A 13036-nucleotide genomic window follows, 5' to 3' on the forward strand; every position below is an offset into this window, starting at 1 on the left:
CACACACACACACACCAGACACTGGAGGAGGCCACTTGGCTCATCATGCCTCGACTTTGTCTAAAACTGAAACTGAATTGAAATAAGGTAACACAGTTCGTAGTGTTGTTGGGGGTTAGAAACACACAGGCAGGGTGCTATAGAGGAAAAACTATGAATGGGAAGAGGGGAGAGGAATTATTGGGTGAAGAGGAAGGAATCCAGAAACAGATAAGATATCCTTCACAACACTTGATATAAAATGTAATTTATATAATTTTATTTTTAATTCACATGATACCCACAAGTCACAATAACCAGTCCCAACCTCCGACGTTTCCTCCAATGTACCTGTACCTCTCTCCCCCTTTGATTTTAAGTACCTATCAAATGCTATTTAAACTATTGATTGTCTCTGTTACCACTTTCCCCAAGGAAAGTCATCTTGTATGTGGAAACCTCCCTGCATTGATTCCATCCAAATTCTCCTCCAATGAATGTTTTAATGATTGAAACTGAATTCAAATAAGGTAACATAGTTTGTAGTGGGGTTGGGGGTTAGAAAGACATCAGCAGGTTGCTTTCTCCTCTTTTCTTTCTCCTCCAAATTCTCCTCTTATGAATGTTTTAATGCCTGGTGTTGGCTTAATGGTTTGGGTGGTGGGTTTGGGATCGGAGTATCCTTTGTTCACCCCCCCCCCTTGGCTGTTGAATTAATTCCAGGTGGGGTTGACTCAGCCTGTCATCCTTCCGAGGTCAGCGAAATGAGTACCAGTTCCAGTGTGTGTACTGGTAGAGTGGCACTGCATCAACGACACAGTCGTGCTTCAAGAAATGATAGTTACCCCGGCAGCTAAACTGCCATACAACCACCACCAAACCAACACCAGGCATAAAATAAACCCATGTCGACTCCATTTAATTATTTTTGATTTTTCTTGATTGTCTCTCTTCATTCGGTACTGTAAATTACTTTCCAATACCTTTAAGTACTAAAGGTCTGTGAACAGATCTAAGTTCACCAATATTTCCCTCCATCCCATCTTCAATCAAGGTATAGTGTAATCCATGTTTTAACTTGAAATGGCTTGGCAGTTGGGTGATCACCAAATATCTCCAATATTTTGGTCACATGTTCATTGACATTATTTATCAGTTGTCTCTGCAATACATTTGTCAGAAGGATTTCACAATTTATTCCATTTTTTCCTTTTTTTTTTAAAGCACTTGAGAGATTTGTGAAGAGTTTTTTATTTTTTTTTTTCATTTCATGCAGTATCTTCTTCTCCACTCTCAACTTGTGCCCTTCAGTGAATGTTTCTCTATTCCTTACCCAGACTGGGGTCCAGGTCACATTTTACAACCACGGAGCCTCCACCACCCAGATTGCTGGACTTCCCTGTGATGGAGCAGAATGTGGACTCACTCATCCAGCTCAAAGAGATCGAGAGTGAGTCACAAAATTAGACAAGATTAGTGGAAAAGGAATGTATTGTGGAAATTACATATGAAGTTTACGAGACACAAGCTGGGATAGCCGACGTCACCCGGTACTGTTCTAATCTTCCAGAATGCTGTTGGCATTTTGAAGAAATCTAATTTGAATTTTTTTTCTTTTTATCTATATATTTTTTGTGGGGGCCTAAAACACTTCCCTCCATAAACCAAGTAATGGGGTCGGGGATCATTTAATATGACCTTTCACGGGGCTACAAAGACTGATGCACGACAAGGAATTTTTTTAAATTCCAAAAACATCCAACTTCTTTTTGTCAAAATTTTCGAACCATTTCTCCACCTAAAACATTACCCGACACTTGCTGGTGAATCTCTGAAAGTTTGAAATTGATCCGTTGGCCATCTCTGAGAAAAATGCGACACACACATCTCTCTTTTTAGTGCTGTTTAAATGTTTCTGTTATGGAATGATAATAGAGTTTATGGTTTACACCATGTGTTTGCCCTTAGAAGAGCTATTTATACTCTTTATACTTTAAAAATAACTGAAAAAAAGAGAAGTAAGCCTCAATGTTTTGGGCAGCATGTTCCTCCCATCAGCTGGAGGAAGTAACTGGAATGAATGGAATGCAGGGTTCATACGAACTCCACACCCCATTGGCTGGTTATTGTAAGGTGTTGATTGGCTGGACACTGTGTGTTGCTGATTGATTAGTGGGGTCTTGCTCATCATAATCCATTGTCCTTGCCATGTTGATAGTTATGATTGTCGGTGTTTGCTTGTTAACAAAGGAAAGCCAGATATCGCTCATGGATAGCCCTTTTTTCTTGACGACTGTGTGATGTCGATGCATCACCATACTATGGCTTCTCTGATTCTCCTTGTGTGTCAGTGGTTTATGGATGTGAGAAGTTTGCCGTCTGTCCATAGTATGCGATGATGATTGGTTAGTGCATGATTGACGATTGCTTATTTTTCCTGTTCGCCTCATCTATTATGTTCTTGGTGTTGTTTCAATCTCATGGTGAAAGTCCTGACGATTTCATCAATGTAAACTTTCCCGCATTCAGAAGGGATGTGTCAAACACCTGGATGGTGGTTAGGAGTTCCCCTGTCCTTATATGTGTGAAGAATAGATTCAAGCTTGTATGTCGAGCGATGGTGTACGACTACGTTGGCAGTCTTGAGAATGCGCTGAATGTGGTGTGATATTGGACCAATGAAGGGGAGAATAACACCTGCTCTAGCTTGTGATGTTGGATCACGAGCTTTTTGTGGTTTAGTGATTGCCTCTTGGGTGGGATAACCATTCAATTTAATAGCAGCCGTCATTTGGTGTCGTTCGCGATGCAGGTTATACTTGTTGCTGATATTGTGGGCATGATGAATAGGAGTGCTGCTCATGAACTTGGTGGTTGATGGATGATTAAAAGAGCGGTAGTTGAGGTTGTAGTGATGTGAGTTTGCTTCCTGGATTATCTTGTGAGAGGGCTTGCCATTTGGACACTTGGTAATGAAGATGTCAAGAAAATAAATTGACTGTTGTTGCTCGACTTGCATGTTAAGGTTGAAATGGTGCTGAGAGGAGGGATGAGCACTCAAAATCTTTCATGAAAAGAGGTTTGCTACTGTGGGTGAGAGTAGAGAACCCACAGCCGCCCCTTCCTTTTGTTGGTAGAATGAATCACACCATTTGAAAGATGTAGAATTGAGACACATATGAAGGAGGTCATAAATTTGATCTGGTGATACCCCGGTATGTTTCTGAAGGGTGGAGTCTTCTTGTAGACAATTTTTGATGCTCGTGGAGGCCGCTGGAACAGGGATGCTGTTAAAAAGTGATTCTATGTTGAAACTGAAGAAGATGTTGGAGGAGAGAATGTCAAACTCCTTGATATGTTGAATGAAACGTTCTGAGTTTCTGACGTGGTGTTGAGTCTTTCGAATGAGTGGTTGAAGCATCTTAGCTCTGTGCTTCTCTGGATTATAGGTCAGTGAGATCCATGTTGAAATGATGGGCTAAAGTGGAGCATCTGGTTTATTTATCTTGGATTGTCAATATAAAACTGGACATATTGAGGATGATGTGCGAAGTTTGAAATGTAATGTTTTGGGGAGAACATGTGCTCAATGGAAAGATAGGAACTTGCTGTTATTTCTCCTCTCCATTACTGGTGTTGGATCTCGAGGGAGTTTCTTATAGGTTTCGGGATTAATAAGGTGTTGAATCTTGCAGTCGGATTCCTCTCTGTCGATGACAGCAGTCACATTGCCTTTGTCTGCAGTGAGTATGTGGATTGAAGTATCCTGTTGTAATCTGGTCACAGCTTTCTTCTCTGTTCGGCTGATGTTTGTTTTCGGGATCTCAGTTTTGGAGAGAACTTGAGTGACTTGAAAACGGATTTGGTCAGTGGAGATTTTGTCAAATGTCTTCAGACTGTGTTCATGTCTATGATGGAAATTGGATTCACTACGACTGCAAATTTTCTCTTTTCATCATCTTTCATCTTTTACTCTCTTTTCATCATTCTTCCACAATACAGTCTGTGAGCAGCACTCTTATTCGTCATGCCGACACAATGAGTGACAAGTATGACCTTCATCATGAAGTACTCCATATCGCAACTGCCCTGAAATTCAATGACTATCCCACCCACAAGGTCATCACTGAACCACCAGAAGGTAGAGCGTGTGTTGTTCTCACCTTCATTGGACAGAGTACATCACACCACATTCAGCTCACTTTCAAGAATGCCAAAGTAGTCGTACACCATCCCTCGACACACAAGCTCAAATCTATTATTCACACACATGAGGACAGAAGACGTCCTAACCCCCATCCAGGAGTTTACCACATCCCTTCTGATTGCGGTAAAGTTTACATTGGTGAAACCAGCAGGACTTTCACCACGAGACTGGTACAACACCAAGCACATAATAGACTTGGCGAATGGGAAAAATAATCAATAGTCAATCATGCACAGATCAATCATCATCACATACGATGGACAGACTGGACATTTCTCACGTCCATCAGCCATTGAAACACAAGGAGAATCAGAGAAGCTATGGAGATGCATCCACATCACACGGTCTCCCAATAAAAAGGGCGACCCATTAGTGATATCTGGCTCTCCCTCATGAACAAGTAGACACGTGCAATCATAACTATCAACACACCGAGGACAATTGATTATAATGAGCAAGACCACACTGACCGATGGGGTGTAGAGTTTTTATGAACTCTGCATCCCATTTGTTCCAGTTCTTTCCTCCAGTCGATGGGTGCAGCATGCTCCCCAAAACATTGAGGCTTTCTTCTCCTTTTCTTGAAAGTTATTTTAAAGTACAGTATAAAGAATACTAGAACTACGTTGTCGATGGCACACCATCGCATATTCCCACGCGCACTGCTTTGTCGCATTAACGCGAGCTGAAATTTTATCTTGTAAAATGGATTGACTATTCTTTTCTATTTGATGTGCTTTATGACCAAAGACTTACTATGTTTACTAAACCAGAAGTCATTGCAAGCAGGTCAACATTTCATGAAACATTAATTTAACACTGTCCAGCAATATAGAACTGTGCATCAATTTAATCATAGGAATGAACTTTGCATAATATTAATTATAATAATTATTCATAATCAATTAGATAAATACAGTAAAACCTATGACTGTTTGTCACTCATGGGGGCCACATAAGTAAGTTCTTTATAAATGAATTTACCATGTACAATGGTAAATACACTTTAAAAAATCCAACAGTTGTGCACTTCCCCATACATATATCTTCTATGTCCCAAAGTTTCAAGTTCCTATTTCTAACGGTGTAGGAGGAGTTACAATGTAAGACAGACAGACGGAAGGCGGAGATAATCACAATATTCCTGCTTTTCTTCGAAAGCGCGGGAATAATAAATAGCTCTTTTCAGAGCCAACACCTCATGTAAACCTTTTTGCTCTGTCTCTCTTATAATTGTAGAGCAGCGAGTATCTGTTACTGACGGGTTCATCAATGTCTCCCCTTAAATGAGTGTGTATTGGTAGAAACGGGAATTCAGTGTAATTATTTTGCTGATATCGCAGTAGGTGGAGTTGGTAACCTTGACAATCTCGTTCCATTCCACCAGCGAAGATTTCCAATCCATGCTTGTTGTTCCTCCAAAGCCTGGGGTTGGCGCAGTGGTTAGGGCAGCGGCTTGGGATCCAAAAGGTCCTGAGTTCAAGCCCCGTTGGTCCACTGAATTAATACACCAGGGGGTTGACTCAGCCTGTCATCCTTCTGAGGTCGGCGAAATGAGTATCAGTGTACTGGGCCGGTGTATACCCCGGTTAAAATAGGTGTACCAGATCCCTGTGTTGCAAGAGGCGACCAGGGTTGTGTCATGAAGGGCATCCGGTGTAAAACATGTGCCAAATCACTATGTGGATCATACGGATGATCCGCTGTGGCGACCCCGAACGGGAGCAGCCGAAAGAAGAAGAAGAAGCTTGTTGTTCTTCCAAAGTACTGCTTGGAAGTGAGGGTGATATTATGAAAGCTCGGCTGGGAAGCAAATTTAAGTACAGTTTTGGTCTACTGCCTGATGGAAGATCACCAAAGTTCTTTTCATGCCAACTGACCACCGACATGCACCTATCTCTCTCTACATTGCTTCTTCAATCCACAAACTGCCCCTCTCTCCATACTCCCCACAGCTTTGCTTTCAGAAATTTCTATTTGGTATTTCTCACAGCATTTCATTCTGGTTTCCCATTCGATGATCCGTAGATCAGTAATTTCAATTTTACTTTTCAACATCAGTTTCACTTTGGGATATGAGTTTCGGGGATAAGTGGTTCGTCATTGCAACTTGTGATGCGAAGCGAATGGTGCACGAAAAACGTTGTCAAAAACAATTTTTGGGGATTTTTTTTTAGATTTTCTGAGGGATGTAGAGGGGATTCGAGTGGTTTAAGGGTCTTAAAAGGTCAAAAGGGGTCTAAAGTGTTTAATTGGTCTAAGGGTCTTAAATGGGTCGAAATGTCGAAAGGGATCTAAGGGCAAAAGATGTCAGAAGTGTCCAAATCGTCTGAAATTGTCCAAAGGGACTGAAAAGTGTTGAAAGGGTCGAAAGAAGGTTTATATTTCTCAAAAGGGTCTAAATGGGTGTGAAGTGGTCTAAAAGGTTCGAAATGTGTATTAAATGGTCGAAGGAGTACAAAGGGTCGGTTGGGGTCTACAGGCCATACAGGGTGTATCGGAGTGAAGAAATTAACTCTGGAGTGCAACACGGTAATAATGGGCCAAATAACCTCTTCGTGACTGTATAAAATGCCTATTTAGGTGCATCATAGGTAAAAATCTGATCGTAGAAAGTTTTGTCGAGAATTAACTTCGGGAGCTCAAAGCAGTGAGGTCACAAACAAAAAAACATTTCGCTTTTAATATATGGAGATGGACAACCGATTTTCCTGTTGTGGCTTCTTCTTCCTCCCTCTCTTCCTGTTCTCTGGGAGGTGGCGTCACTTTTTTGTTCCATAGAGCAGCTTAGAGTGAGGTCTCTTGGCAAAGCCTTAGCTAACAGAGAAAAGCTCGATCAGAACCTCATTCAATGTTATGGGAAAGCTCACCCAGAAACATTGAAAAAGTCCTTTAATCACTCGTTTTAATGTCTGATGAAAAGGTCTTGCGTAACGGCTCGAGAAACTCCCCCTGACCACCTGTAAATGTAAAATTCAACAACGTTTGGACATACCCCACCCCCAACCCACTTCAAACCCAACCCCCATGCATTAACTGCACAATTTTCGAATGGCCCCTGAGATAAGACATTGTTAAGAGGTCAGAGATATTGATAATATTGCAAGAAATTAAATATATCTCACTTGTGATTGAATATTTCTGTGATCTTCCTTCAGCATCCACTTATCGTTGTGGCATGATGAGGTCTTTCCAGGATTCTCAATGAGACATAGCATTGACCAAATCAATGCCCTCAAGCTGGTGTCCTCCTTGATGATATCTCGCAGGGTAGTGACGGGGTGACCCCTTATCCATGGTTCTTCAGGCTTCCAGAGTACAACTTTCTTTGCAAGTTCTTCATGTCATGTCACAGGGCCAGCAAGGCGAAGGCGGCATTCCCTCACAATAGCAGAGATGTGAGGCGAAGAACCATGCAGATCCCTATTAGTGATATAGTCTTGCCAAGAAACATTCAGAACTTTTCCAAGCAATCGGATGTAGGTACCATCCAGTGATTTCTCCAATGTTTGAGTCAAGGTCCAGGATTCACACCCATGGAGAAGGATCGACTCAACTCTAGTTTTTAAGACCCTTATCTTACGCAGTCTGTGAATTCGAGATCTCAACACTTTATGAAGGGTGTAAACTGCTGTTCAAGCCTGAGATTTTCTGCATTCTAAGTTACGCTACGTGTTGCATTGGAGCCGAAGTATTTAAAGTCATTCACTCTCTCAATCAGACTTCCGCCAACGGTAAATAGAGCACACTCAGCAGAAGGATGGATGTGCATATGCTTTGTCTTTTCAGCATTGAGTACGAGCCCAATAGACCGAGTAGAAGTTTCAACCTTGTGTAGTCAAAGTTCAGGTTCGCTTAACATGTCTGAAAGGTATGTGATGTCATCAGCAAAGTCAAGGTCAGAAATGTGCTGGGTTGTATGTCTGCAACTTCGACACCGTGAGAGAGTTAAACCATACCAGTCTTCAATCACAATTCTTAGGGCATAGTCCAAGGCAATGGAAGGCAGGAAAGGAGCGAGGGGGTTACCTTGAAGAACTCCTTTGTCGATTTGAAAAGTTGCAGTCTCTCCTTTATGAGTTAATACCACTGCAGAGGTATCTTCCTCCATAATTTGTATAGCCTTCACAATCGATATAATTTGTACAGCCCATATGTATGTAAAATTTGGAAAAGTTTTTTCCTGTCAATGGAGTTGAAGGCTTTCCTGAAGTTTATGAAGATGATAAGAGTCTCTTTTCGGTGATTGCGCACTTCCTCAATGATGCGCCTGAGTGCAAGGATCTGAGAGGATGTACAACGAAGCGGCCAAAAACCATTTTGATTTGGGCGTAGGATCATTTCTAATTCAGGGTGAATTATGTTAAGAAGGAGGCGATTGTAAATATTTGTTGCTGTTTGAATTAAACCTATTCCATGGTAGTTTTCAGGAAGTGTTAATTTTCCTTTCTTGCATATTGGTACAAAACCTGCCTTCCCCCATTCTGGAGGGTGCTTTCCGAGTGATGTTTTGTTGCAGAATATCAGTGAGATTTTTCTTTACTCTTGAAGTCGCCAGACTTCGATTGGAATACCATCAAGACTGCGGGCTTTTCCAAGTTTCATTTGTTTCATTGCCGTGTCAAGTTCTCCTGATGAAAATATTCCAGCAGTAATGTTGGAGTTGACCTAAAAAATTGGATCTATTGGACTATTGGGGATGTTGGTATTATCAGAAGAGAGCAGTTTTTGTGAATGAGTTTTCCAGGAATCGAAGTGATTCTCACCTTGGATAAAAGAGTTTTCGATTTCTTTCCAGAAAGATGTTTCACTCGATTCCAGGCGTTACAGAGTGTGCTGATTGATTCCCCCTTGTCAAAGCCCTCCAGAATATGATGAAACCACTTTTCCTGTGCTTCTTTGTACATATCACATAAAGTAGCTTGTGTTGTAGATACAGTCTCTGGTTGTGCATTGAGGACAGGATTACAGGCAGCGTTTACTTCAGCAGTTCCTTGAACACTAATTTTATCAGGTTTTCATCGTGGCAATATAGTCAAACCAACTTGAAAACAGATATCAACAAGATCTTTATATGTGCTTGACTTATTTATTTCTAATGTATCTCATTCAGTAGAAAATTTATTTTCAATTTGGGAGGCTATGCAAGGATTGGTGGAGACAATATCCCAATGAAGTCAAGACCTGTTTGTGTTCTTTTTTTTTTGTTCTAACGCTCAGCCATATCTTTGTGAAAATGATTCTGTGATCAGAACCAAAAGGAGTGAACTTGATGAAAGTGAGCTTGAGAATCCATGATACTGTTACTCCATCTTTTATGACGACATGTTACTCCACCAGTTCTGTGATAGTGACCATAAACCATTTAAAAATCGAAAAACTTAATTGCCAAGGTTACCACCTCCACCCACCACAATATCTCTTCACTGAATTTTTATACTGAATTCCCGTTTCTCCCAATAATAAATAATACACACTCCAAAAAACTGCTTCTTTGAGGTGAGACATCGATGATAAAATTAATCAAACATCTACGATAAAATTACGATAAAAAATCACGATGTTAACTTTCTTCTTTTAAACTATATAATGTATGTTTAAAGAGACATGACAGAAGTAAATAGACACCATGATTTTTAAAGAATTTATTTATTAAACATTTGAAGTATATTTGATCCATTTTAAGACATTACCCAAAACACTCGTATTTTGTAGACTTTCCATTTGCAGATTTCAATGCTTTTACTCTTTCAGTCAAAGAACTAACGAGTTCCGAAATTTTCTCCTGTGGGATTTCTGCCCAGGCTTCATGCAAACAGTTTAACAATTCTGCCCGTGATGTTGGTTTCCTGGATTTTTTTCCATACAGCTCAATCCAATATGGCCCAGAGGTGTTCAATGGGATTCATCTCAAGAGACTGACTTGGCCATGGAAGTCGCTTGATCCCATTTCTGTCCTGCCATTCTTTGGTCTTTTTTGCAGTGTGGAATGGAGCTCCATCTTCCATGAAACAGAGTGTTGTTTTTGACCATCTCACCAGTGGAGAAGACGGGGAGACATCCATCCTCAATGACAGAAATGTGTGTCGTGGTGTTGATGTTGCCAACAAACTTCACAAGCTCTGACCGACCAGCGCCTCCCACACCATCACTGAAAAACCACCGTGTTTGACAGTTGACTGCAAGCAGTCCAAAGAAAACTCTTAACTGGGAAGTCTCCAGACCCTGGTCGAGGAAGAGGTTTTCTCCGAGCTGTTCTCCCATACTAGCCCAGTTGATGAAGGTACCACACGCCAGTTCTTGAGCTCACTTGGACCTCCTGTGCAACATCTGCTGCCTTGAAACAGGGAGTTTTCTCAATGGACCGCTTGACAGCTCGAAGACACCTTTCTGAGGGCCCAGATCGACCAGAACGGGAAGCTGTGGATTCCTTGCCTACGCTGGTGAATTGCACACCAGTGCCAATCCTGCCCTGATTGGGGTGTCGAGCGGTCCATGCGGTGATTCCCAAGGCGAGCAATCATTGCCAAGGGAATGGCGAGGTTGAGGCTTGTGGGAAAGATGAAGACTAATCTTGTGTTGAAAGAAAAGAAAACAAATTCTCGAATAAAGGGAGACAGACCCCTTACAGGCAGAGCCCTGTGTCTCTGCAATTACACCGAGCAGCCAGAATGTGCACTGAAGAATATAGTCTGCACCTCCTCTCGTGAGAAAGAACATCATCTCACAGAGACATTTGTCTACACCAAGACAAAAGGCTGAAAAGGTGCTTCCTGTCTCAGTAAAATAAAAATAAAAAAGCTCCAGAAAAGAAGCTGAAATAAAGAAGGCTGGAGTTTGCAAGAGAAGAAAATTATTCTCCACTCTTTATCGGCCACCATTATCCCACCCCTTTTGTGGAGTCAGCCAAGGGAAGCTTGACCCGAGTCTTCACAAACCGGCCGGCCAGGTTTGACATTCGACTTGTTCGGGTAGTAATTTGGAATCTGGCCATGGTGCCGGCGATAGCTCACCGATTCGTCGTGAAGGACACATTGGATCTTTAACATCCACCAACAAATGCTGGCAGACGGGATAGCCATTTAACGTCCATCCGAGGGACGGCACACACATTGATGAATCACGCTGCCTGTGAAATACCAGACTGACAGTTTATACCTCGGTCAGGAATCGAACTAGTGCGAGATAGCTTTGAGGTGAGTGTGCATACATCTCGGCCGTCCTGTCATCCATAAAATCATCCTCTACTGTAAAGTGTATTCTATGCAGGAACAGTGGGGAGTACGTGGCAGGGGAACAAGATTTATATATCACAGACCAACTGAAGAAAACAAATTGGGCATCAGAACCGAGACTGTTCCATCTCAAAAATGTGAAAGAGTAGTTTTAACAATCAAATCCATAGATACCTGACCAAGAGTGTAATAAAGGAAATAACACAGACAACTGGTAAGTGGGACGTGATTTCCACGTTGAGTTCTAAAAGGCAACATTACAAGTGTTTGTCGGTGCATGACCTGTATGTGTGATGCATTTAATGCAGACTGAGTGCAGTTTATAAAGTACTCCAAACATGATTACCTCCACCACCGAAGGTGAAGGATCTTATGTTCACAACCCTTTCTGTCTGTCTGTTTGGTACTTGTCAAAAATTGTTTTTTGTTTTTTTTGACATGTTGATGCTGTGTTTGTGTTTGTGTGTTTTTTTGTGTGTTTGTTTGTGTGTGTTTGTCTGTCCACTCCTCTCCAGCCCAAACTGCTCAACCGATCGTTCTGAGTGCCCTTCTCGTTTGTCATATGAAGGTGAAGTATATTTAATCATTACCATATAATTTTAATTTTACTAATTTTTGGTTCATTAACCTCCACAGAAGAGTTGGTGAAGGAGGTGAAAATGGCCGACCTGGAGTGCAGCACCCTGAAAAGTCTTTGTAAGTGAAGGGTATGGTGGAAGGGATGGTGCTAAACATGGTGGAGATGTGGAAGAAAGAGGTTTGACAAGAAGGATGAATGAAATTATTTTTATCTTTATCTGTTTTTCTTTAAGCCTGGTGTTGGCTTAGTGGTTAGGGTGGCGGCTTGGGATCCCAGTGTCCTGAGTTCAAGTCCCGTTGGCTGCTGAATTAACACCAGGGGGTTGACTCAGCCTGTCATGCTTCCGAGGTCGGCGAAATGAGTGCCAGTGTACTGGTCCCGGTGTATGCCCCAGTTAGAATAGGTGTACCATATCCCTGTGTGTCGTAAGAGGCGACCAGGGTTGGCGTCAGGAAGGGCATCCGGCCATAAAACATTGCCTCACAAAAAGCCAAACCCCTGTACAGCAGGGAAAAATGGCTGTAAAAACGGTCATTTATTTATTTTTTTTTTAATCTGTTTTTCTTTGATTCTCCTCCTCCATCTTTCCATTTAGCTGACTTTTCAATCTCCATCTGTTCCTCTTATTTAATCCTTTCATTCATCCTTTGTCCCATGTCATGCTTGCCATCATCACTATCTTCCTTATGTTATCTCTTCCACTGTTTCATCATTGTGGAAAGAAACTAGATGTAGTTGGGAAGATTTGCATTGAAACATGAAGATGCCACCACCAATGATTGATACCCAGCAGGCAAGGTTGTGGTAGAAAGGTTTAAACACCAGAGCATGCATTCGTGAGGGACTTGATGAGAAGCCACCAACACTCAGATTTGTTTATCTTTATGATCTTGTAATTCATGTAAATCTCCAAATGTGTTTGTCCTCCAAGTGAGAGATGGACTCGTTCCTCCATTACCCTGAAATCTATGATTTTATTATTATGAACATATAAGACCCGTCGCTTTTCTTACGGAAATACCATTCTTTGCTGCG

The 13036-nt window shown here is 41.6% G+C and overlaps 2 protein-coding genes across 5 annotated transcripts in view; one reads left to right on the plus strand and one right to left on the minus strand.

The window, feature by feature from the left end:
• Positions 1–13036, minus strand: part of LOC147033509 (E3 ubiquitin-protein ligase TRIM7-like) — a 1095521-nt gene that overhangs the window by 847370 nt on the left and 235115 nt on the right. The gene's annotated exons all lie outside the window — the stretch shown is intronic.
• The window catches only part of LOC147033524 (E3 ubiquitin/ISG15 ligase TRIM25-like), a 272640-nt gene that overhangs the window by 214999 nt on the left and 44605 nt on the right, over positions 1–13036 (plus strand). For 3 of the 4 annotated variants that reach the window (XM_085855210.1, XM_085855217.1, XM_085855203.1), the window contains 2 exons: positions 1317–1429; positions 12058–12117. The exons of the other annotated variant lie outside the window; for it this stretch is intronic. In XM_085855210.1, coding sequence (XP_085711336.1) covers positions 1317–1429; positions 12058–12117 — 173 coding nt within the window. The remainder of the gene's footprint in view (positions 1–1316; positions 1430–12057; positions 12118–13036) is intronic. 4 annotated transcript variants of the gene reach the window in all.

Source organism: Eptatretus burgeri, chromosome 2 (genome assembly GCF_056783735.1).
Source record: "Eptatretus burgeri isolate ZD-2024b chromosome 2, Ebu_testis_v1, whole genome shotgun sequence".
In the NCBI taxonomy this organism is placed as follows: Eukaryota; Metazoa; Chordata; class Myxini; order Myxiniformes; family Myxinidae; genus Eptatretus; species Eptatretus burgeri.